The following is a 26487-nucleotide window of genomic DNA, read 5'->3' as shown; positions in this document are numbered from 1 at the left end:
CCGGGATGGGGGGGTGTCTTCCCGTGGGGCTGTCCGGGGTAGGGGAGCGTGCGGGGGAGGGGGGAGGGGTGTCCTTCCTAGGAGCCACCTGGGATAGAGGAGCAGGGGGTTCCTCCTGTGAAGTCCATCAGGATAGAGGAGGGGGTGTGTGTCTCTTTTGGGGTCACCCGCGACGGGGGGATAGTCCGAGGCTGGGGGCTGCCTCGGCTGCGAGCTGTGAGGAAGCAGGTCTGGGCTCCGTGCCCCGGCATGGCCCCGCAGCTGGCTGCGGGCTCAGTCTCCTCATCAGAGCCCCATGCCCCTGTGGGATGTGGGCCGCGGGCTTGGGCAGCTCGGTCTGGGGTACAGGAGTACCACGGGGCGTCCTGCACGGCTGCGCCGAGCGTTGGGGCCTGCTGTCTGTGTCGTTGTCGGTGGTTGTGGTGTTTCTGGGTATCTCTGTGTTATTCTGAGGCCCTGATCAAAATTAGGGCTTCTTTCACACCATGTCGTATGCGTTTCCATGAGCAGTGTCTCAGAACACTTGTGTTTTTAAAAGAGATGGACAAAAAATGGGCTGGATTCATGCTGGGATGTAGAGAAAGGTGATCAGGGCTGGCGTGCGGGGCTGGGGGTGTGTTTGCTGATAGTAAGGCTCAGTGATGGGCTGAGTGGGATTTTGGACTGTAAACAGAGGCTAAGGTGCAGGCAGAAAGTGGCCCGGCTCGTGCTGGAGGCTGGTGAAGTGGTAATGCAGTGGTAGTGAACTACTGGCAGTAATAACAGCGAGCTCTCATGTTTTGTTTTTTAAAACAATTGGCACCACAAGAGTTTGATGTTGTTGCTGGTGTGTGGTATTAATTTTGGAAATCCTGCTGAAGCTGGAATCCGCTTTCCTATCCCAGCAGGGTGTTGGTGGTGTGAAAGTCTCTTCCAACACTCCCTAGCTGGGAATGCACTCGTGAAGTCCTTTGGGACAAGCGAGGTCAGGATAGTAATGGGTGTGTGTGTGTGTGTTTAGAAATTCACTGGACTGTTTCTAATACGTGTTTTTAAAAGCATCATACAACTGAAAAGCACACACATCCCTTTTTTTTTTTTTTAAGTGAAAACCTCCAGCCTGACACCCGGAAGAGCTGAAAAGGTTCTTTCTCCCTTCGCTTTCAAACTTCAGTTACATGGTTTTGGTATTTCTTCACTTCTGGATTAGACATCTTCAACTTTAACATTGGAAATAACAGGCTTTCTTGGCTACTTGCAGCTTCTGTAGCTTGGGGAAACGTTTTCTTTTGTACCTCCTGTAGTACTTGAATTTCACAGAGGCTTTTTCCTTTCTTCAGCCTTACAAAAACTTTACTGGGCGCAGAGAGTTGTTCTGCAGCAAATTACTTCCTCTGTTCTTTGAGCGTAGTCTTGTGTGTAGTTATGTGTTTGATTTCCTCATGGTCTATAAATACCAAGTCTTGGCAGCCTTGGCAAAATCTGTTTGGAGAGAAGTTGTGAGTATCGGAGTATTTTTCTGAAAATAGCGTCTCTTTGAAACTTCACCTTGCCTAATCCGTCACCAATTTCTCCTCTCTCCCCCCAGATTTGGAAAACAAGCTGCAAAGTTGGGTGTAAGTCAGTGAGGAGATGCTCGAGGACTGTGCTGGCATTCCTCACTCTGCCCCTTGCCAGAAATCTTTAATTATTCCTTAAGAAGGCCGGCCTCTTAGTCTGGCTCAGTTGCATGCTTCTGATGTACAGTGCCATTATTTTACCGTAGTAGATGTAAATTGAAATAAGACATCCAGAAGAATCTGCCGTCAGGCTTGGCACGTGCATTTGGAAAGCAGAACCGGGAATGTCCCCTGAGCGGCAGTGCCAGGCGCTGGGCTGTCTGGGGGTGCGCTGGGGGGGCATGGTCCTGAGGAAGTCCTTGGGTGTAATTGCCAGGGAGCATCCGGAGCTCCATCAGTCTCTCCTGTCTGCTGGGAGGGCTGCGGGATCACCGGTCGTTGGAGGAACTAAGACCACAAAAGAGCTTCCCCTCCTTTGAGACTCACCTCCTCTGTCTTCACTGGAGCTGCGGCTTTGCCACCAGGAAACAGAGCCAGCTGGGAGAGGAGGAGGGAAATAAAATGCATACTTTCAGGATGCATATCGGCCCTCCTGAATATTCAGTATAATTGTAACAGCTAATTGTTGTCTTAAAAGAACTCTAAGTCGGGCTCTGTGAGTAACTGGACCACATTGTGCGTTCTGCAGCTGCGTTACTGTGTCACTCTGAAACGTCCTTTGTTGCCATCTCCTTCAGATGTGTGGTTGTGACTGAGGTATGGCAAAACTAATTGATGCATAATTCCTAGCACTTGAGGGTGGATTTTTGCCGTGCTTTGCTGCTGGCCTGGCCCCAGCCCCGGGGCTCTGTTGGTGTGTCTTTGGCAAACAGCCTTGCTCACACTGACCCGCCTCCCAGCACCTGCCTGTGAGCAGGGAGGTGGGAGCTGAGCTGGCTGTTACCTGAAGGGTAAATCCTGACGGCATCTCATCACAGCGTGCATCTTTTGGAGCAGTTGTAGCAGGGCGTACCTTCAGGAGATCTTGGCGCTGGTGGAAGCCAGTCTAAGAAGTTTCTGTCCCTGTCCTGCAGTTTGCTGTCACCTTGTTTTGTGGGGCTGTGTAGTAAACCGTATCGCTGAAATGACCTGGGTTAAATATAACTCTTTTCGGAGGGTCACCCGTGGTGCAGACCCAGAAAAGCACAAGCTGGCACAACTAACACGTTGTGCATTGCCAAAGGCAGAGCAGAGGGAGCAAATCGTATCAGGCTGAACAGGGGACTGTCGGAGCCAGTGTTGCTCCCCGTGTTATTGAACCGTGACCTCATAGTCATGGATGTTGCTGCATGGCTCAGCTGATCTATGCCAGGCCTGATATCAGTCAAATGGTATTTTTTTTCCCCAACTGATAATTTGAATATTATGTCCAAACAGTTCCCAGCTGGCAAGGGATTTTTTTTTTTAAGCATCGGTAAGCTTGTTGACTTATGAGAACTGGAGTGGGGGAGGAAATCCAAAAGGGAAGAACAAGAAACACCAGGTCTGCAGATGTCTGCAGGCTGCAAAAGATCGTAGATAAAAGGACTGGCTGATGACAGCCAACCCTAATGATGACTGCCATAACCATCTCCGTTCGCCTGTCCTCTCTGTGGGAGGGTGCAGTGTCAGTTCTCTTAGATTCACCTCTGAGAAAGAAAAAATGATAGAGCTTGTGGAGGAAATCCTTGGGACCAGGGAGGTGCTTGTTGCATCGAGAGCCATGTGAAACGTGAGCAGACCAGTGCTCTCAGGCTTGAGTGGCCAATTGAATGAACCCGTTTCTTTAGAAATGGCGTTAAGGCGGATGGATCAGCGGTGGTTGTACAGGTTGCCTTCATCGGCCTCCACACCCTTGCATACCGAGGCCTGCCAGGCCCTGCCCTCCCCGGCTCCCCCGTGAGCGTTCACTAGCTGGTGATGGACCCCGGCAGGAGCGGGTGCTCCCTCTTGGCAGGGCAGCTCCCTTTGGCTCCTTGGCACAGGCGGCTGCCGGGAGCGGCATCTGGAATTGCTCCCTGGTGCAAGGTCTGTCATAACCTGCTCTGTCGACTTGCCACCTGTATGGCAGTGCTGACCTTTGGAAGTGAGAAGAAACAGGATCTTGTGTACTTTTCTTTGACGTTAGCTGCTCTAGCCAGGCCCGGCGGTGACTGTCTGTACCGTCTTCTGTTCCACCTAACCACTGCAGTTAGTTTAATCCTGCTTTTGAGCTGCTTTGTAGCAGCACGCGAGCCCCAAGTCTCCTAACCTCGGTCTGGTGGCACAGCAGCCCTCCTGAACTGCTGCAGCTGGACTAGCCAGAGCAGGTTTGAGACCATCAGGTTGCTAGCTACATCATTTTGCTCTACGCTCTGCTGCAACCTGTTTTTTTGGGAAAGACGGAAGTACTTCCCATTTTAAGTCCTGGCTTTGGCAATCGCCAGGAAATCCTCACCTTCTCCGCTGGTGGGAGGAAGCGGATGAAATTTTAGATCTCTGTTGAGGCAAGTGTTATTTGTGGCGCTCAGCTTGATGAGGGCAACGTTGGAGAACAGTGCCTGTAATGATTTGTTGGCAAAGCCTGCTCTGTTATCTACATACTTTTGAGGGCAAAGTAAGCATAGTAGACCAATAGTAGTGATCGTTTCCTTGAACAGCAAAGAGCTTTTGGCAAAAATATTTTGGATTAAACATTAATTGCAAACTGTTGTTCGGCAACGGTCCTTGTTGTTTATAGACTGTAGTGTTCTCACATTTCTAGCTGCACTCCAAATAGTGTCAGACAGCACAGTATGTTGGAAAGCTTTACGTTAATCAAAGCAGATATCAAATTGTTTGCCCACCCATATTGACAGTTTGATTTCAGAAGTCGTTTGACGCTTGCAAATTTGAACGTGGAGCAATGCAACAATTAAATTCATTCATGCCTCAGTGTGGTCTTGTGTATTTGTGGATCCTGATCAGATGTTCCACACACCCCTTCTCCTAACCAGCAGTGTTTTTCTTGCGTGATGTGTATTCTTTGCCTTGTGGCTTATTGTCATGTTATTTATTCAACAGGTTGTGCTGTCTTGGTGTTCTTAGAGCGAGTTAACCATTTCTGGAAACCTACCGGACAAGATCAAAATGTGGGGAGACCATCGACAAGGGAACAGAATGGGGTCTTTTCGGTAAGGATTTGAATGTACAGTTTGTTTCAGCAACGTTCTTAAATACAATAAGCCATAGGAACTTTCTGTTTGTCAGTATTTCTGCACATCCTCCCGTAAGCAGACTATTTTGGTAAAAGTTCTGAGGCCCGCGTGGAGCTAGGTGTGATTGCCAAAGAATAGGCAAGTTAAGTGACAGTGTAACTTTCTGCATTTCTGTGAAGTTCTTTTCATTTCTTTTTTTTTTTTTAACAACAGCTGCTTTTCTATTTTGGTAAAAGTTCTGAGGCCCGCGTGGAGCTAGGTGTGATTGCCAAAGAATAGGCAAGTTAAGTGACAGTGTAACTTTCTGCATTTCTGTGAAGTTCTTTTCATTTCTTTTTTTTTTTTAACAACAGCTGCTTTTAGTATTTCTATTCCTTCTCCACACCACCTTTTCTAGTGATACTTAGTTTAGCTGTTGTAAGCTAAGGTGATGATATGCCATATGGATTTTGGTGCTATGCACTGTTAAGACCTAGAAGAGAAGTGCCTGATAGTGTGGTGTTGATTCTCTTCAACCACGGTGCTTGCCTTAACTTCAGAAATACTGGCACTTCCATTGGACACAGGATTTTATGAAAACTTTGAGAGTTTAGTTCTCTCCATGAGGTTAAGTAGATCATATATCCCCATGTTCTTGGCCATGCTCCTTTATAAGACATTTTTGAACGTCACTGGAACTGTTTTAAAGATTTGTATGCGACTGGATCTGCACAGCATGATATTTTTTGTAGTTTATATTCCTGTGGTTGTTGCTAGGCCCTGTGTTTGCAAGAGGGCTCTGGGTATTAAAAAAAAAAAGAAAATGGAGGCACCAAGAGCTAGGGTTTTCCTCTGTTGTGCAGAATTCTTTCATCCTTTGCTCACGTGTCCACCTCAGTTACTTGAATATCAGCATGATAAAGGTACTTCTTCATGGCATACCTTAGGTTTCTGCAATAAGAATACTTCAAGTCATTGTCCAACTGTAATGTGTTGAGAAAGCTGATGACATTTGAGCTACGAAAACCAGTATCCTCCAGAACATGTCTTAATGGTATTGATAGGAGTGTGATTGTGTTTTGTGATGATATCAGTAGTGCTGTTCTGCTGATTTTTAAGTGGATTTTATTGGCATCGTTCTTTACTGTATTGGGTGGGGAATTCTAACCTTGAACCAAGTTTTAATTACTGTTCTATGTGGTGGTGAAACAGGGGTGTGTAGCTTAGGAAATCTGTATGTGGTTTGATTAACTGTGCAGATGTCATCTTGCATTCTGTTGGTGAGTGATTCTGTAGTGAAACTCGAAGAAGAGCATGACTTGCTGTAGTTGCTAAGGAAATGTCCACTGATTTGGGTAGCATTTGATGTTATTTTAAAATGTGTTGTTATTTTATTGTTCTGTTTTTTTAAAAATGTATTGGAGCCTTGCTTAGATGAAAAATCAGGTAGCTCCATCTCAGAAAAACCACCTCACTGGGTTTTGAAAAACTGTCTTAAGAGGAAACCTCTTACTGAGTGGTTTTATGCAGATATCAGGAGAGGTCGTAGCTGTAGCATTGCAAACTCGGTGTAAGACAGCCAGCCTGGAGGCACGAGCACAGGGTCATCTTGAACATTGATTGTTGGCATATTCCTGTGAGGCATCCTCGAAGTCTGAACTGATAGCTTTCAGCATTTTGCCAGTTTAGACTCCAGCACGAGGAGGCATAAATGAGTCTCTGTAGTATGTTAATAGAGCATGTTTGGTAACCTCTGCTTTTACGTGCCTCAGGATGACATGTTAAGTTAGCCTTTTGTAATACTGCCCGGAGAGCTTAAGCTCAAGCGGTTCCTCACAGGCATGTGCTGGTGATGCTAATGAACAAACGCACCAGCTGGTGGAACCTTGAACAGCTGCAGAGCTGTGTGCAGTGCAGGACTACATGGATTGCTACCATCATTAACCCATTAATATTGCAGGTATTCCCTGTTGAGTGCTTCTGGAAATTGTGCTGAAATGGGAGCACCCAAGTTTACTTTCTCACATCTGTCGTATGCTGCCTCATCTTAAACTGCCAAACATCAATATCTTCTGCGGATCTTAGACTGTTACACAACTCTATAAAAGTTTAGAGAAGAATGTGCTGCTGTGTAGATTTCAGACTCTAAGCACGTTATGAATAATACTGTCTTTATTTCTACAGTGGGAGCCAAGAAGAAAGGTTTGCTCCCGGGTGGAACAGGGAATATCCTCCTTCCCTTGATAGTCTTGCTCAAGAAAGACACTCTGGCAACTTCTCTGGCAGAGAATCACTTCCTTTTGATATCCAGGCACTCACAGGCCTCCTCAATCCTCAGTTTGCCAACAGAGAGGAACCTTCTTTCAGCTTTGGAGCTAGAGATGGACCACGTAGTGACTTCAGAGGTGGGGAGGGGCACCATGATTTCAGGGGCAGAGATTTCCCACCATCTGACTTCCAGGGCAGAGATGAGTCTCAGATGGATTTCAGAGGTAGGGAGCCACCCTCTTCTGAGTATAGGGGCAGGGATATGTACTCTGGAGACTTCCGGGAGAGAGAAGGGCCACCTATGGACTTCAGAGGTGGGGACGTTCCTTCAGTGGACTACAGGAACAGGGAGACGTTCCGTATGAACTACAGGGATAGGGAGGCACATAATATGGATTACAGGGGCAGAGATGAACCTCCATCAGACTTCAGGGGAAGGGGGTCTTTTGATCTAGACTTCAGAGGTCGAGATGGATCTCATTCGGACTTTAGGGCAAGAGATGTGCCTGAGTTAGACTACAGGGGCAGAGAGCATTCCTATTCAGACTTCAGAAATAGGGATGTACCTGATTTGGACTTCAGGGGTGTGGGCACCTCTGATTTGGACTTCAGAAACAGAAATGCACCATCGTCAGACTTCAGAAATAGGCACAGGTCCCGGTCTGATCAGGATTTTAGGAGCAGAGATGTGGCTCCTCCTATGGACTTTTCAGATAGGGAAATGCCTCCCGTGGATCAAAGCCTTGTAGATTTTAGGCGCAACCAATCTACTGTACCTTTAGCAGAAAGAGAGGGCTCTGGTTTAAGCGCCAGCAAGAGAGAGGAGTCTGCACTTGGTCTAGATAGAGCTCCCTTTGGTAGCCAAAAAGGAGAATTTCAACATTCAGAAGCACCAGCCAGAGAAGAGGAATCCCTCGGATTGGGTCTTGAAGATGACACTTCACACAATTTCCAAAATAGCCGTGGACCGCTTCCTACTCTTCAGGACCAAGAGGAGCAACCTCAGACCTTTGCTAAAAAGCAGCAACAGCAGCAGCTTTCTGGGGGGGAGCAGCAAAGATCCGATTCTGATCTTGGGTTAAAGGGTGAAGGTGGCCTGGATTTCCTTGGAAGGCAAGATACTGACTACCGAAACATTGAGTATCGCGATGTGGATCACCGGCTGCCAGGGCATCAGATGTTTGATTATGAACATGGCAAGTCCTTTTCAGAAGGAAAACCCAGCAAAGATTCTAGGCCCTATAAGAGCCTTCAGGTAGGTGGTTTTGTCAATTGATGTTTCTGTTAAATGCGTGTTGGCCACAGAATGGAAGGAGCTGGGAAGGAGTATTCCGTTCATATCCCATCACTTCAGTTCTATCCTAGTTCACCATTCTTCTCTGAGATCATCCAGAGAAGCTCCAGGTTGTTTTAATGGGCACCCCTTCTATCTCAGAAGTACTTTCTTCTCAAGAGAAATGCAATTTAGCAATTGAGAATTGCTAAATACGTAGAACCAGATTTGGTTCGGAAAGTCCCCAAGTTGAAAATGACCAGACAGAGGGAGGATGTTGGGGGGAAGTAGTATATAGAAGAACTTATTTTGTTATTTTCTTCTGGACATTGCTTATGAGCACTACCAGAGCGCAGCTACTGGCTTGGGTGGGCCTGTGTAGAACAGCACGGCTGTTCTCATGCATGCTTTGTTTTCCTTCAGAGTTAACTTTGAAATCTGAAGGTAATGGTAACTCCTGAGTTAATAACTACTGTTGAATTTGAATCTCCCACTGCTGGAAAGCAGAGAGAGGTGATTTGCCTGTTTTATTTTCCTGGACCTAGATCTCGCTGTACAGCTCAATGAGCATAAGAAGCTAGTAATACAAGTCCTCCAGAGCTCTCTGAATTTTAAACAGTGCTGCGGTTAAAGATTTGAGCCAGTCTGCTTATGGGCCTTTGCCTTTGAATCATACCCTGCTTTATTTTGTTACCGTTTGCATATCTTGAGAGCTAGCATGTCTCATTTGTAAAAACCATCTTGATTGTGTGAACTCAAGGACCAAGATTACCGGACCTGTCCCAAATATATGAAGCCGAGCAAGCTCATTCGGCTGGGAGGAGTGCCCGAAACTGCCACAAAGGATGATGTAAGTGGGATGTCTTTCATCCAAAAACTTCTATCAAGGGTTTCTAAATGTACCATTTTTAAGCCTGGTTAATGTAGTTCAGATTTTCCCCAGGGAAAATCCAGATTTAGAAGTGATTGCAATGTTATTTTTTTTATCTGATTATTCTGGTTTTTGGAGGGTCTGGAAGTGATGAGTTTTTCTGCAGTCACATGTGGGTTGTTGGTGGCTAAAAGCCTTGACTCCAGACTCTCTTTGACATGCCTTACTTCCAGCATTGCTTTATATATCCCAAATATTGTTATTACTTTGTTGTTATATTTTGGGCTCAGAAGATGTATAGGGTCTAAGTGAACTTGTTCATTCTTAGTTACTTGAAATGGCTTAAATGGGATCTTATAAAGATGTAAAAGATGTCTGCTGCTACTGCTGATTTTAGTAAAAAAACAAAAAATAATCTAGGCTACAAGGTGAAAGAAGCTCCCTTTCCACAAGCTTCCGCTTTGAATCAGGATGGGTTTTTTTGGTGGCAGTTCCAGACATGAGAACCCCTACGTGCAACAGTTTTTGCTAGGGTTAGCTGTGATGATCAGAGCTTCTGAGGCTTGATACTGAACTTATGACAGAAACTTTGTCCATCAGATGATAAGACTCAGAACAGTCACCCCATGTCCCTTGATTTTCTTAAAAGTAGTAAGACATCTCTGACCTTAAATAAGGATCAGAGGTGAACTGTCTGGCTGAAACCAGCGTGATAAACCTTTGCACAGTTGAATTGTGGTGTAAATGGTACTCACTTATTTAAACAAATCCCAGAAATACTTCCCAAAACTCAATGAACAGTTCACAGGTACTGCTGGAGTTTAATCAGGAAAATGTGTCAGTTTGTAACAGAGTTAACCTAGAAGGAAAAGAAGTCCTGGGGAGAGAGAAATGTACGTTAGCAAGTGCTTCGCTTTCCGAGGTTTGATTTTGGAGACTGAAGCGGGTCTTGGTTTTCCTGTAGATTCTCAACGCTTTCCGAGGGCCTGATGGGACCCCTGTGAAGGACTTGCGACTGAAAGATTACAGTTCAGGTGAGAATGCTTTTCCAGTGCTTCTGGTTTCAGGTTTACAAAAGGGTATTTTTCACACCGATACTCACTTAGGCAGTTTGGTTGAAGTCTCTGGTACCATAATTGCAGGTATATTCGAATGACAATGCCCACTTACTTTTGTAGTTTGTCCTCTTGTCTTCAAAACTGATGGCTGTGCTCACTGCTACTTCAGAGGTAAAGCATGTGTCCTGGTGCCTCTAGAGAGAGATGTAGGAGCAGCAGGAAAACAGTAAGGCTGTTCTAATAGCCATCAAGAGTAAAGCCAATACTGACATGGGACAGCAGGTTAATTCCTCAATGGATTTTTAAAAATTATTATTAAATCCTTTTGGATTGTTCTACATCTTGTTTCTGAGATGGTCTTACTGTGGAACATGTCCTGCTCAAACAGTGTCCTCAGGAAACCTGATACATCCTAACATTTCCCCTTCGGTAACATGAAACTGTTACCCTTCTTAGATACGAAGACAGGTTAAAAAAAGAAAAAGTAAGTTTTATAAGCAAATATCCAAATACTGGGTCTGGATGCTCTTCCTCATTCAAAGAATAAAGTTTTGCTGTACTTCTGATCAGTATGTATAGGATTCTGAAGAAAGAAATATTTTACAAGGCTGCTTTGTGAGAAAGTTGTACTGGAACAAAGATGTGCGATGGTAGGAAATGCAGGGTGAGTCCCGGGGATTGGTTTGGATAATACTGGTAGGAAATACCTGGAAACCGTTTTTTTTATTATTTTTTTTTAAACCTAGGGAAGCAGTGGCTTCTACCTTCATCAGTGCTTTTCCTTATTACCGGTACGGGTTGCATGTGAAGCAGCTGGAATTCTTGGTGTCAATACATTATATAAAGGCTTCCTATGTGTTTAGTAGCTGGGGAGAGAAACTGGGGCAGTTGGGTATTTCTCAAGTATATTTTTGTTTCTGGAAGCTGTCAAAGGAGATTTCACAATCTTCTCATGAACCTTTGAACTAAAGAACATCCCTGTGTCGCATAATCTGGTCTGGCCCAACAAGCAGGGCTTGTCAACAGTGGGTCTTTCTTGCTTCCTTTCCTCTTTTCTAAGCATAGTACAGCATGGCTGTCGTCACCCGCACAACACTGACTGCAACCCAATAATTGCAACATACTTTTTTTTTTTGCCCGTGCTGATGTGATTTGTCAGTTGTTTTTTTTTTCTGAAACACATCACTTTTCAGCAATAAATCAACTTGAACTGGGAATCTCTTCATAAGTCTCTTCTCATGTACGTTATTAGGACTTAACTGCCCTCATTAGAGAACTGTTAAGTGCAGAAGCCCTAGTATCTGCTGGTGGTCACATGTAATACGAGGGTTGCAGTTTTCTGCTGTCTCTCTAAAAGCTGCATTGTTTCAGTCTGTCTCCTCAGCTGCAAAGTTGTTTGGGGTTTTTTTTATCAGTTTTTCTGGCAATTGTGGGGAGGGAAAGAATGAAGTTAAAATTAGCTCATATTTTATGAGCTATTTAAAGCTGTTGTTTAACCCTGTCCAGTCAACACCAGTAATTTAAGCAGTGTAGCATTATTCTAGGTTACGTGGATGCTCCAAAGACTTTGTTTTGCATTATGTCCTGAGGCTGCAAATGCAGCTGCTAATTTAAACAGCTTTCTGATCCTTCTTACGCAAGATGGATATGTCTAGGACAATAAAAGCTTCCTGAATTGTGAAAATAACTTCTTGAAATTGGGTAACTAGAAGCTTTAGTAAATTTAATCCAGCTTTTCACATTAGGTCATCCTATAGAGAAGTGTGTGACATGGAATTCATATTAACTTCTGAAAAGCTAAGCCTGTTTGAAACTAGAGGCCAGTCATGGGCTAAACAATGCTTTTATGATGGGGTGTGTATGTAAATATTCCTAAGAATTAAAAGCAAACTTGCTGGGTTACTAATGTCTCGCGGATACACCTGGGCCTGCTGACTGCATTGCTGTATTCAATGGCACGACGGCAGCCTGGCTCAGAAGAGCGCATGCTAAGCCTGTCTGAGTGGGTTGTATATTTTTGAGTGCTGTCCAGAAATGTTAAAAATAACATTAATCATGAGTAGGCATGTTGAGTGTGTTTGGGAGAAGAATGCCTGCAGCTGTTGGAGAACAATAACAACAATAACAAATAACATGCAATTAACTCAAAATAAGTGGGGTTCGGATCAGTTTCACAAAAAGATAACACTTATCATAAAGCTTATCTCAGCAGCTTCAACATGATGATTCCACTGTATGAGCTTTCACAAGACTCCCTCTGTTTTGGGGGAAAATACATGGTTGGTTTTTCTTGGAAAAAGCAGCTCGACTTCTTTTTATAAAGCTCTTTCTTTTTATACACTGTGTATGTGCTAAGGGAAGCGTATTTTCACTGAAGGTTGTGCTGAGCATGAAACACTGTTCTTAATATACCTGGTGTGATTTTGGTATGCATTCGAGCTGTTTATTCTTTAGATTATTTTGTCTCTGAAGCCCACAGACTGAAACAGTGTCTAGATTTTCAACAAGGTAGTGAAAGCAGAGACCTTAAGAGGTGGCATAGTAATTCTATTTAAATCAAAAAGGCAGATATTTACAGACAATGATAAAATACCAGTCAGACTTCATAGTATTACTCTATGCAACATTAACTTGTAATTTCCATCAGCTAGATTTTTGAATTGATGCCTATATGTTCAGACTGAAAGTATCAAATCGATTTGTGGGGGGAAGAGGGCTTCTTCCAATGTAATATGTAAGCCTTGGCAGAAATAACTGTATTAGATTGTTGGCTTATATTTCAGCTTGCCTTTTCAAGTGTGTTTGGTCATGTCTGTTCAATTAATCATTACAAAGAATAAACCCTGAGGTGATAGTGGAATCTTCTCAAAGACCATCAGCTGATTTAGTCTGCAACATCTCCTGGTGCCTCTTGCTGCCTCGTGCGGAGGCAGCGCCGTGGATGTACTGCTGCTTCGGTAGATGCTAGTGGTGATGACTTGTCAGCAGCTCTCTGAGAAGGGGTTGTCAGTAACGGCTTGTGAGCTCCCCCTGTCCCATCTGCAGGTACTTGTCTCTGCTCACTGGGCTCGAAGCTTTCATGTGGCTTTACAGTGTGGGCCTCCCTCTGTGGAGCTATTAGTGCAGCGTGTAACAGCACCAGGCTACTTGTGGCATGGTGTCTGTCATTCTCCTGTTACTGTCTGTGCACCTGTGTTGGTGCTGACTGCCAGAACTTGAAACCGATACCTTTTGAACTTTGAGGAATCTAACATGAACAGACCTTGTCCTGGTTTTGATTTTGATCATATTTTAGACTTACCTCCTGCCTGATTCTCATCAAGCTTTATTTCTACTTTCCTGACTAATGTCAAACATAAGCAAAGTCTGAGATACCATCTTGAGTGTCTGATGTGCACAGAACTCTTTGGCTGAACACACACGTATGCCCTGGAGAAGAGAGCACACAGAGCTATCTTTATCTTAAAGGGCTGCTTATGATGAGTCGTTCACCCTTAAAAGATGCTGCAAGGATGTCCAAGTAATAAGTGAAAACATGAAGCGTACTCTGAGCCTTCTGTTCAAATTGTTCTCCTGGACGCGGTCTGCGGTGGGACAAGCTTGGAACGTGTTTTCCAACCAGGATTCATGTTAGCGTTAGTACCAGCAGTTGGGAAAAGCTGTTCAGGGAAAGCGAGCCTGAGAAATTGCTGGCAGCCCATGAAGCTCTTCTAGCTCACTCTACAAGCCCATCTGGGGAACCGAGAGGTGTTTTTGCTGGGCTGGGAGAGCCTGGTGGAGAATGGACACACTGACCAAGATGGAGAGCAGCACGTGCAGAGAGGAGCTCTGTGAAGCGGACCTGGAGGGAGCAGGTGAGCTGGATTGCAATCAGAAGGAGTGGTGAGGTCTACCCCAGCCCCTTTATGTACCCTCTAAATTAGTGCAGCACTTCAGAAATCGGGAGATTTGGGTTTGTTAACCCTCTTCTGACCATTCTGAATACTCACTTTTGAACCCTGGGTGGGGATGCGGGAACGCAGTTCTGCACCCCTGAGGAGCAAAGCACCCATGGAAATGGGATGACTGGAGCAGGGAGGAGCTCTCTGAACAGCAGTAATGCTTGGGGCCAGAGGGGTGTCCACATGGATACAGGTGGCAGATGCTGAAGGACAGGCATCCTCCTGTGGTAGAGGTACATGCAGGAAATGTAGTGTAACCTGAAAATGTAACTAACCTAGCAGCTGCTTAATGGCAGCTGCCTGCTCCATTTTGAAAAGCTTTTGTTTTAGCAAGTACTATTGGCACTAAACGTAATTTATTGCTTGCTTAGCCATCTTCTTGCACTAGCATTTATTTTTTGTTTCATTTCCCAAGACCTGACCCTTATGTGGTGCTTGGAACTGCCCCCCTTATCCCTCCCTTTGTTAAACTTAAACTGCCTTGGCCAAGTCCTAGAAGAAACTGGATTATCTTGCTTGTTCTCACTAAGCTCTGCCACGTTGGTGCCCTGTTAAATATTAATAAGCCCCTTAGATAAACCTTTAAAAGGTGCTTTTTTTTTTTCCTCCAAGTGCGGTCTGTCTTGTATATCAGAACAGTGAATCTTTGGTTTCAGGAAATATTTCAGGAAGCCTTTGAAATTTAAAATTGTGTTCTTTAGTGTTGCATTTTGCTAAAACTCATAATCTAAGGTCCAGAAGTTTACACTTAATAATGGAAAAATTGGTACAGATTTTTGAGTGGTGCACCTCTCCATACTAGGGATAAGTTCTCCATTTTCCATGTCTGGAGTGCATCCCAAGACAGTGAGATCTCCACTCCCTTAAAGCAGAGCTCCTGTTGTGGTAGCAGGCATGGCTATGCATTTGTCTGGCCCACATATAACTGAGTCTTAGCTCCCTCGCTGTAGCTGTATGTGCGGGTGGGGTTTGGGCTAGTAATGCTCTTGGAGGTCAGAAGCGCTGGTGAAATACTGCGCTTGCCCCCAGCTCCTACATGCCACAGGTGCCGTCGTGCTGCAGCTTCCAGCCTTAGGTAGGGCTGGAAAGCTGAGCTGCTGCTCTGCATGGGAAGGGGATGTTTCTGGAGGTGTGCAGCAGAACTGTGCTAAACTTAGACCTTTTGTTTCCTTTCAGGAGTGATGCAGTGCTCTTGGGGAAACACCTCTGAAGGGTGGATTTGTGGCCAGCTAGCGGCTTCCTCATGAGGAGGGCCTGGCACCAACCCTATGGAGTCTGGTTAGGAGCAGATCCCACAAGGACTTATATTCTTTGGTTTGGTACAAAGAACGTGCTGTGGGTTGATGTGAGATGTCTCTAATACATGCTGTGGCGCAGAGGTGCGTCTTGCCTGTTGTGCTAATTACACAGAAGACAACTTGGCTCACCATCAAGGCTGGTGCTGCTGCACCACAGGAAGAATAATCTCCTGTTGCTGTGTCTAGTGCTTTGCACAGTGAAGATTGTGTGGCCCACTCTATGGTGTCAGCCACGAATAAGGGCACGCAGATCTCGGGCACTTGCTGAGAGCTGAAGTGATCATCCACGAGCTCACAAGATGCTGTAGCACACATGGAGTTTCCTCTTGAGGCATGACCAGATCACCTGCTCATCAGCAGAGTTCTTCAATCTGCAGGGGCTTGCCTTTCAGAAGCTGAGGAAATATCTTCAGTGCTGATCTGCGTGAAGCAATTGATTCTTGTTTGTAGCCAGAATAGCCTGGTGAGGACTAAAAAAGCACTTAATTGGAATTAGTCCATGGTCATCAATACCTGTCCTTGCCAGTTTTCCCAGCTGTGTGGGCAGTAGGCTTTTGGCTAGTCTTGCTTGATTTCAGGTCAGTATTGCGTTGTCTCTTGCAAGCAAAAGGCGTTCTTGCCCATCTTTCCTCATCTGTGATGTGGTGGCTTAGGAAATAGGAAGTACAAATCTGTTTTAGGTCAGTGTTTGTTATAGCGATCAACCTTGGTTCAGGGTTATAAGACCTGTTCAACAGAAAAGGCAACAAACACATTCATCCATAAAACATGCTCACAGCCTTTTTGACATGCAGAATCCTTCTCTCTGTAACCATTTTTATAAATGTGCTCACCCTTTTTGCATCTCCAGCACAAAACTTAAAGGCTTTTCACAGTGTGCATTGATTGCTTTTCTGAGTCATTTGTGCTAAATGACACATCGTATCTTAGGGACATTTTAGTGGGCTTTGCATCTCCAGCACAAAACTTAAAGGCTTTTCACAGTGTGCATTGATTGCTTTTCTGAGTCATTTGTGCTAAATGACACATCGTATCTTAGGGACATGGTTTAGTGGGCATGGTGGTGGTGGGTTGACAGTTGGACTCGATGATCTTAGAGGTCTTTTCCAACCTTAATGATTCTATTCTATTCTAAATTATTAAATTAATTAATGTATATCCTGGAGACTACGTTCACATTAGCAGCACTTTAAAACCAAGTTTCTGTCTGCAACACCTTCCCATGTATGCAGATTCCAGTCCTCTCGTGGAGTTTTGTCATGGCTCCAGCCTTCCTTGGATTCCAGGTTTCTGTACAAGTATAATGTAATACTTTGTCTTTAATAAAGCTGCAGTGTGTACAATCTTAGTGTTGTGGGTTTTTCCCTCCTCCCTGCTGTGCTGGTGTACAAACTACCCTCCTTCTGGGCCAAGAAGGGTTGACAGCCATTTGGAGCTCTGACTGTTGTAGTTCTGTAGTTTATGGGGCTGCCTGTGTCTGCCTTTGAGGGCATCTCGGGCAGGTCCTTTCTGGGTCTTGCCCTCCTGGATGGAGGGAGGAGGATGGACTGTAGTGCTCTGCCTTTCAGAATATAGCTGTGTTTCATGTCCTTTGGTTTCAGTGCCGTTCTCTTGTGCAGCGCCGTCATGAATGAGTGCATAAGAATGTACTTTATACAGAGGGACAGTATGAAGTGGCAGGCCTTTTCCCAGCAGCCAGGTGTGGCTTGTAAATGCTCAGTCTTTGAGATGAATTGGGGATATGGCTTGTTGCAGATCATCCTGTTTAGTATTCAACAGGAAGCTTTTCTGGTACAGCTCTTCAGCTTTAGTAGCTCTGAACACCAATTTATCTGTGCAGTAAAGAGATCTGACAAATTTATGGACGCTCAGGATCCACCAGCTGGTATTGAGAGAGCTCTCGGCTTTGGCTTCTGAGCTTGTGTTAGCATAGATAGATTGCCGCCGTTCCCTGCTGTGCTGCGGGGGTGCCCTCCAAGTTTTTGGACACTGCGGACAGCTTTATTTTCTCTGCTCGCCACGGAAGGCACTACGCTGTTGCCCATCCTCACTGCAATGTTAAGACTCGCTGCGTAAGCACAGATACAGCCACTACTGTGCATGTTCAGGAGCTCCTGGCTTCTTGGAAGCATCAAGCGTATTATGCCTGCTAATAATAGTACACTGTAATAGCATAGAGATACAGAGAAAGCCCTGTGTTTTCCAGTATTTTCTTGTGATGAGGTATTCATTCTTTAGCATGGATGACCTACATCTGCATCTTTCCTTGGAGGAAACAGGAAAAACTTGTGCACGGGGTTATGGGCATATTGCCAAAATCTCCCACAGATGAGGTAGCTCTTCCTATCGACCAAGGAATAGCAGATTCTCCAAGAACAGTTGCAAAATCCTGTCTCCACTACCCGAGCTGTGCCAAGGTCAGCGTGTGAGATTGCAGATTCCTTCAAGGGATGTGGAAGTCCTTCATATTCACTCCATACTTTATGCTGTAGTTGCCTTTGAAGCAATAGAACTTTCTTCTCTAACATGGGTGAAACTCTGTAGAGGATTTCCCCAGCTGCACTCTGCTCTGCCATGCTGTCTCAGGAGAGAGCAAGCAGCAAGAACATCCTTGCTTCAGCGGGCTGGCCATGGCTCTGCTTCAATGTGCTATCTCTCCGAGTCCTAGAAGTGCCCAAAACTGCAAATGCTTTTCTTCTGTGGTAGTTCTGTCTCATCCTACAGGAAAAAACACAAGTGAAGTGTTGTTGGGATGGTTGAGAAGCTCTCTGCCTGTGGAGACTCCATCATTATCATCTTCTGCCTTCAGGCTGCTTGGCCCCATCTGGCAGATGCAGGGACCTCCACCACGTTCACAGCTGGCCCAGCTGCTCAGTTTAGCATAGTGTCTTTTGGCAACCTGTTATACAGAGTTACTTTAATAGGAGGCCATCTTCTTACCTTCCAGGCCAGAGGAGAGAGAATATGTTCATATTGCACCAGGGGCAGACAGGGGTTTTGTAGCAGTTGTTTTTGAGAAGGCAGGTGACGGTTCACCATGGACTTAAAGACGTGTAGATGTGGTGCTTAGGGACATGTTTAGTGGTGGACTTGGCAATGTTAGGTTTACGGTTGGACTCGATGATCTTAAAGGTCTTTTCCAACCTAAATGATTCTATGATAAGGTTACCTAATGCCTTAAGCTTGTAGGGGTGGGCAGTAATGTGACTTACTGCGTGCTCATTCCTAGAATCGAGGAGCTGGATCACCTCTCGAATTGGATGCCTTTGTCATGTTGCCATCGTGTCTTCTTTCCAAAAGTATCTTTGGTTTGGCATAGACAGGGCTGCCGTCGTTATGTGATCTTTTCATTTGGCCTCCTAAAACTCCAGATTTTTTTTGATGTCTTCACACTGCTTGCAGCCCCTATCAGAACAACGTTATGGTTTTCCTTTATTTAGATCTTTGACATAACAAACTATCGTGAAGTAACACATTACTATGTGCCAGCTGTTCAGTAGAAACTGTGTGTGTATAGAAACAAGTTTTATTTTAAATCTCAAGTCTTTGATCTTTTTTTCTGAAACCAAAGAGCAGTAACTTTAAGTCAGGCTTTCAGGATTTTTAGCCAAACCATGGCATGCTAACAGGGACCTGCTATTTGTTGTCAAAATTCACTTCACTAAAACACATCTGTTTCAGAGGCAAAATACTCTTTATTCAAATGTTTGCAGAGCAGTTTCCTGGAGCTCTAAATGTGTCCTTACTCCTAAGTGTTAAGTGATCATGCCCATTTTCAGTGCAGAAAACAACTGAGTGTGCTTTGGGAACATCCGTAAAGGATTGTGTATACATAGAAGCACTTAAGGGGAAACAGAAGTCCTCTAGATTTTATGTGCATGCTCTCCTTATGTTCTCTTTTCACCCGTCGTATACAGCCTGTAATACTGTAGACTTGTGCAGCTGAGAGGAAGTAGTTAAATAAGGTACAAAAGTCCTTTTACACAGTTAACCTAAAACATGGGGGGGAGATGAGGACATGCATGTTTTATGGCTGTGCTAGGGCCAAAATCTGGATGAGTTCAAGTGTTGGAGGACTGTTCCCGTTGGACAGTCCATTTTGATAGTGTAACTGTGCTGCAGCATGCTCATAGCTTGCGTGGGAGGAAATACTGGTTTCTTTCCTTTTTGACAGAGTCTGTGTTGATCACATATACTTCTGCCAAAACAGAAAGCGCTTCTTACTCCATCCTACATTTTGTGGATCCTGAAACTGTAGTATTGTACTAATCGGTAAATGAAGGATCAAATTAAGAAGATACCAGGATTTAGATCTTCATGTGAAACCTTGCATATGAATTTAGGCCACCTTGAGTAAAAAAACCCCACGCTGTAGTCTTCAGCAGTGTTTTTGCTTTGCTGGTTTGATCACTTTGGTTTTATTATTATGACCTGAAGAATACCAGTGAGCGTCCAAGAGCTCTCATTCACAGGGGATGTCAGCTTACCTTGGGATGCCTAGTGAACAAATTCCTGCCATTAGGTGCCTGGCCCCATGCCCCTGTCAAAATCCCCTGCCCTGCTTCTGGTAACAGCAGCTGAATTGCTGCGTTCTGACAGGGAACCTGTGTGAAGGCTTCGGAAATAAAAATATGCAAGCTCAGCAGCTGACACAAAGAGCTGAACCAGCCCTACAGAGCAGGCAGGCAAGAGGCACAACAGTTGGTGGCAGGAGCTTCTATAGCTGCTCCCCCTTAAACCAGCCTCAAGTCACTTGGTTTTGTTTCAAGGGTTGTGCTCTGGGTAATGTGATTATTGCAGATCGTGGAAAAATCAGCAAACGTTGCATTTTGAAGGTGCTGTGTAGCAGTGCCATTGTTCCACAGGCCTCCATTTCAGTGGCCTTTCCATCATGGTCTAAAATGGAAGGATGCTCTCGTGGAGCTGGGGGAAGCGGGGCAGAGCAGGGGTGCTGTATCATCCAAGGCTGATGTTACTCCGTAGTTCTCACATACTGTGAGTGCTTGTCAGATCTATGCAAAGGGCTGGATCTGGGGGCAGGGGAAAGTGTCAAGCCCCCGCAGATCTTCATCAGCGGTTCGGAGCAGAGCAGTGGCTCCAGGCTGCTCTCTTCTTGCATCACTACTTCGGTGCTGTCTGTGCAAGGACAGCTCGTAGTGAATTGCAGAACGCTGCATCCCTCCGCAACCTGACCACAAGAGCTGAACATCTGGCCCGAAGCTGCTTTTTGGCAGGATATGGGGCCACAGTTTCTGGTTTTGGTTTTCATTGTACATGTTACTGCAGCTATGCTTATTAGGGGGGTTGAGTTTGGTGGGGGAGGGCAGAGGTAAGAAAGCGCACAGGGAGAAATGTGCTGATCTTTCCCTTAACTGTCTCCACGTAATGCTTGGAATGATCCTGTAGTGTATGTTCCTCCAAGCATCTCTCAGCTTTTGTATCTACATGTAACATTCAGCGTTGCCCTCTCAGTTGTGTCATGCTGCATTAAATCCACGTCTAAATGACTCATTCACTTCAAGAGGACTGGCATGTAAACTGCCTCTCATTGTAGAGCAAATAGAGTGAAAACTTCTGCAATCTTGCTTTCTGTCTATCAGGAGACCCCCTACTTCATATGCACATGGAAGTAAGACAGCACTCTGATCCTAGCTTGCTGATTACGGCAGCTTTCAAAAATCCTCTCCATGAAGAGGAATCAGGAGCCTTACGGGCTGACAAATACCATTCATGCAGCCCTTTTCTGATCAGGAGGGAGAGAAGTGACTCTGGAGTTCTGGATTTGAATAAGACTAAAATATAGCGTGTGAGCCTGCATGCTGCGCCGTGAAGTAGCAGAGGTGTCTGCCCAGAATGCAAAACAGTCTCCCAGCAAGGGGCAGCACTGCTCCTGGAGAGCAGCTCTCTTCTGCAGAGAGGAGGACTGCTTTATCTTCAAAATGTGATTTAGCATGGCTGGAACTGCAGAGCGGAATGGATGCTATGGGAACAGCTGGGTGAATTTGGCTCTGTCGACTCTGCCAGCTGAAACCATACCTCTAGTTCCAGGTGCCCACTTCATGTAAGAATAACAAGTGGCTTTAGCTGCATTCCACCACAGATGGCGTGCTGCTGGCCTGCGTCTTTCACTGAGCTGAAAAGCACCCAGATTGATAAATTTCTCTCTAGTGTAATTATATTGACTAAAATAATATCGGGAAGGGGAATAAATTCCTATGTGAGGTAGAGGAGGAGCTAGATTCAAATTGGAGTCTCGTTATAAAGGCCGATGTGCAAAGTCAGGATTGTGTTGTTAGAACAGTGTGCAAAGAGCTCCCAGAATTTAAAATAAAAATCAGTAGGGTTTGATGATGAAACAGTTTTGTATGGCCTTGTCTCTGATGTGGTTAAGTACAAAGACGGTAAAGAAACAGAGAAGGAAAAATTGGAGGGTGCAGCACATGTTCTTTGGCATAGGCTTGGGGGAGATGGGGGTTGTTTTCCAGCAGACTGGAATGCCTTGCCTGAAAGAAGCGCGTGTGGAGTTACCTTCCCGTGGAAGGTGAGGGGCTGAAGCAGTAGGAACAAGATACGTACCTGGTTTGAAGGTACCGGTGTTAAGATGTGCATCTTTAGGAGAGGAGACAAGCTCTTCACCAGGACAGCTAGGTGCCTAAAATCCACACGCAGACTGGCTTTCCTCTCGCTCCTAACCAGCCAAAAGAGCAGCAGGAGGAAGGAACCAGGCCTTTCCTCTCGCTGTTTGTCCGTGTAGAAGCATCTCAGCCCATGATCATCTGGAAAGCACTGTTTTGGAGTGAGGTGGCCTTGGCATGTGAAGGGTGAGGTTGTGACTGTAGGTTGTTCCTCAACGCTTCAGTTCTTGGAGATAGTTTCAACATCAAGGATGGTTCTTAGGATGGTCTTAGCTTCTGTAGTGTTCACCCTGCACTTTACTGTGGGACATAACATTTCAGTGCAGGTAACTGGAGTACACAGTTGAATCGGTGGGTCCCTTCTGCCACTGACCGGGAAGACAGCTTTCCAAGGAGTGAGAATAGTAAAGCCTCTCTAGTTTCTTGCATCTAAGCTTAAGCTCCCACACCCTCTTGTTACATGTGCAATAGCATCTATACCAAAATGAGAAAGCTGGAGTTCTCATTCCTGCTCCACTGCACTTTTTCATAATACAAGGGATTGGACTTCAAAAGTAAGCAGGTGTTGAAGGAAAAATTGCAAAGGAATCATGTTAGTTCTTTCTGAAATACTGCCCAATTAAAATGCTGGCTATTCATGTAAAATACATTTGCAGCAAGGTACTTCAAAATGACTTATCAACACTTGCTTTGGGGAGCACTGCCTCCAAGGTAGCACAAAATGTGAAACTAGCAATGGAAAATCACTATGCCTTTAAAAAAAAAAAAACAAAGCAATTATTTCTTGCCGTAAGGAAGGGTGTGCCTGTCACTGGGTTGTGTAAGGGGAAGTGGGAACACTGTACTATTAACATTCATGATAAACTGCACAGTTAATCATCATCCAGCTAGTCCCTGATTTCTCTCCTTTTCATTCTGGAGTAGAGGGGTGGTGGTTAGAGGGTTTGTCATTGGAGGGAAAGGGAAATTGAATATTTAATGTGGCTTTCTTTATGACAAGGCACTAACATGACTCCCGTCTGTATTTAAATGCTGTCCCCAGGTTACGACTATGGCTATGTCTGCGTGGAGTTTTCACTCTTGGAAGAGGCCATCGGATGCATGGAAGCCAACCAGGTTGCTTTAAACTTCGGTCAATGCTGCTAGAAGATTTTTAAAATTTTTTTTGGTGGGGTGGTGGAGAGCCAATGAGGTTTTTTTGAACCATTCAAAGGAAGATCTGTTCTTGTATAATACACAACACTGCGGTTTAAATGTTGTTTCCAGAAACTTGTAAAAGGCTTAGAAATGCCAGTGTGAAAGAGCTGCTGGACACCAAATGGTCTGCCCTCTTCCCTAGCGTATGTCGGCACGCTGGCTAGAGTCAGAGGCTGGTGGCTGACAGACTCCTAATGCAGGTTTTGGCCCTGATGCTTTTGTACTCACACTGAAATCCAGTTGGAAAGATCTCTGCTAGCATTAAATGCCTCCCCTGGCTGTGCGTGCACACACACATACACATGTGACTGCAGGTGAGGCCTCTGGTATGCAGCTCTGAGTCAACTACGACTTGCATGCTCCACTTTTCTATATGCCTTGTGTGTGAGAGAGATTCTTAATTGTGCGTCTCCTCCATATCTATCCTGTCCTTTGGCAAGCTGGAGCTGCAAACATGAGGACTACCCTACGTGCTGTTGCACCTGGTAAATCTGAACATTTCCAGCCCTTAAAAGTGCAAAATGGCTTAAATCCCCCGTGAATGAGTACCCAACGGGAGCCTTTACTCTGACCTGGTATTTGAGGCTAGAGCTATTGTCCACCATACAAGAACAAGATGCATAAAATTTGTTAGGTAAAACATACATTCCCATCTCGCACCACCCTCCCTGTGCCTTGGAACTGCAGGTGATGGATCACTCAAGAAAAACCACTAAACGATTGATCCCCCTTCCTTCACTACATCCCTTAAGTCTCCTCTCTGCTGCTGTCTTCCTCCTAATTTGCCTGGGTAAGAATCCATATCAATTATCTAAAGCCTTTTTACCCGAATCCCAAGTCTCGCTGTCATGGGAGGAGAGCCATGAGTCAGATTCAAAGCTGTGCATCTGGAAAAATGTACTTACAGTTAATGAGTCTTCACAGCTGGGGTTTCAAAGGTCCCACTAAGCGCTCGCATTTGCCTCTATTTTCAGTTACAGAGGTATTGCAACTTACAAAAATGTTTTACAGAAATAATTCTGTTGCTGCGAAAGAGCCTGGCGCGTTCCCACTAGGGTGGTGGTGGGGAGCACAGAGAGAGAAGGCTCCAGAATTAATTATTACTTTTACCACCAGTGACAACTTTTATTTCCCCTTCAGTGTTGCTACAATTCCCAATTTATTTTGTTGTCACTGGGGAATCTGTAATTATGTATGACACTCCTTTTAACTGCAGGCCTCTCCATATTCTCTCCCCAATTCTGCTCACATGAAATAATGTCTCCCTACGCAAGAGCACTGGAAAAATGTACTTACAGTTAATGAGTCTTCACAGCTGGGGTTTCAAAGGTCCCACTAAGCGCTCGCATTTGCCTCTATTTTCAGTTACAGAGGTATTGCAACTTACAAAAATGTTTTACAGAAATAATTCTGTTGCTGCGAAAGAGCCTGGCGCGTTCCCACTAGGGTGGTGGTGGGGAGCACAGAGAGAGAAGGCTCCAGAATTAATTATTACTTTTACCACCAGTGACAACTTTTATTTCCCCTTCAGTGTTGCTACAATTCCCAATTTATTTTGTTGTCACTGGGGAATCTGTAATTATGTATGACACTCCTTTTAACTGCAGGCCTCTCCATATTCTCTCCCCAATTCTGCTCACATGAAATAATGTCTCCCTACGCGAGAGCAATTCCCAAATACCTGGGAATTTGAGAATTTGAGAATTCCTCTTTTTCCTGTTGTTGATGCCTGCTCTGCCCCTTCTCCCATTTGGACCATCCCTGCGTACTTGGACAGGTGTTTGACTTGATCAGATTCGGTCCATTGCTACAGCAAAGAGCCTGTAAGCACCAGTCCTTAAATTGAACTGAGTGCCTAGAGGCGCCCAGTAAATCACTGTATACACATGCATGTGAGGAGGTTCTGACTGACGTTCAGCTGCTGCTGACATTGACCCTCCCCAGCAGCAGTTACAGCAGGCCTTCAGGCTGGATAATTTTTTACCGTGTTTCCCTTCCAACATTCAGGAAGGGTGCTGCCAGAACCCCGCTAGCGGTGGGAGTAACGGTCCCAGCTGTCCACCCTACCTGGGACACGTTAAAAACAGATAGGGTATGAAGTCTTCCGGTTCTCCTTCCTGCTATACTCTGTGTGTGGAGAGGAAACCTGGAAGATGGAGTGGTTGGAGGGGATCATCTCCAAAATCTGCATGTTCCAGTCTTCACTGTGTTTTAGTAGAGCTACAGTAGTTTGTAATTAGTGAAGCAAGAAATGTGCTTTCTTTGCTTGGGGTGACCCAAGCTACGTGAATTTGGTCAGGAGAGTTGTAACCTCTAGATTGCCCCAGATAGGTTAACTTCTCTATGTTGTTCTTGATTGAACATGAAAAAAAAAGGCCTTGTAATTATTTAAATTTTTTTTAATAAAAGAGAGAAGTAGTAAGATTTGTATCTGACCTGCTGCAAGGGAGGGAGCTGACTTTTAAGTTCTCAGTAAAAGCCAGAGATATTCAGAAAGGGAGTTATGCAATTCAGTTGTCCTTAGACAATGGATATCCCATTTTAATATCTTCCAGGGTAGAGTTGTAAGATCATCTCCTTAGACTGAGAATTAATCTGCATTTCTACAAGCTGCAAAACCCAAAACCTGTGTTAGCTAGGACTTAGATTCTTTGGTAGTTCAGTTATTTTCGGAAAGTTATCAGCTATCCCTGTCAAATTCAGTCGCTTGTGAGAGCATAAATAGCAAAACAGTGTCAGCCCACAGTGACATCCTAGCCCCTCACTAGTCAACCTGCCTCCTTCTCAGTCATCTGTAGGCTAGGAATAAATAGCTTTTGCAGAGACAGCGTTTTTGATGCTGTTTAATGCCTGTTTAACTGCCCCTGCCTAAAGAATAATTTGCTACATGCCTATATTGTATGATTCCTGTATTGTGAAATCCTTTTATTTTACTCAGCACAGACCAGCACTCGATTAAGATCGTTCCCAAATTTGCTAAATGCAGATTTACCAGGTCCAACTCCCTCCATTCAGTAAGTCTAGCATGTGTATGTGACTGCCGAGATTTGAGGGGGCTCTCTATTAAGTACATCGTGATAAGGAAACATCCATCTTCTATGTTGCCCTAATTTTGTAGGGGATTTTCATTCCACTTGTATTAATTGCCACAGCTAACATAACGAAAATACCCCCCTTATTAATTGCTTTGCCTTGTTGATTGTTGCGTTGGCAATGTATTACAGCTAAAGGGTCC

The 26487-nt window shown here is 44.9% G+C and overlaps 1 protein-coding gene across 1 annotated transcript in view; it reads left to right on the top strand.

Moving 5' to 3' along the window:
* Positions 1 to 4595: 4595 nt before the first annotated feature.
* The window catches only part of RBM6 (RNA binding motif protein 6), a 56862-nt gene continuing 34970 nt past the window's right edge, over positions 4596 to 26487 (top strand). Inside the window, exons 1-5 of the mRNA XM_009281126.1 lie at positions 4596 to 4708; positions 6896 to 8234; positions 9013 to 9102; positions 10088 to 10157; positions 23098 to 23171. Coding sequence (XP_009279401.1) covers positions 4665 to 4708; positions 6896 to 8234; positions 9013 to 9102; positions 10088 to 10157; positions 23098 to 23171 — 1617 coding nt within the window. The 5' untranslated portion in view covers positions 4596 to 4664. The remainder of the gene's footprint in view (positions 4709 to 6895; positions 8235 to 9012; positions 9103 to 10087; positions 10158 to 23097; positions 23172 to 26487) is intronic.

The sequence above is a fragment of the Aptenodytes forsteri genome, unplaced genomic scaffold, assembly GCF_000699145.1.
Source record: "Aptenodytes forsteri isolate BGI_AS27 unplaced genomic scaffold, ASM69914v1 Scaffold156, whole genome shotgun sequence".
In the NCBI taxonomy this organism is placed as follows: domain Eukaryota; kingdom Metazoa; phylum Chordata; class Aves; order Sphenisciformes; family Spheniscidae; genus Aptenodytes; species Aptenodytes forsteri.
The sequence above is the reverse complement of the archived record's forward strand: the minus strand, read 5'-3'. Positions and strand labels throughout refer to the sequence as shown.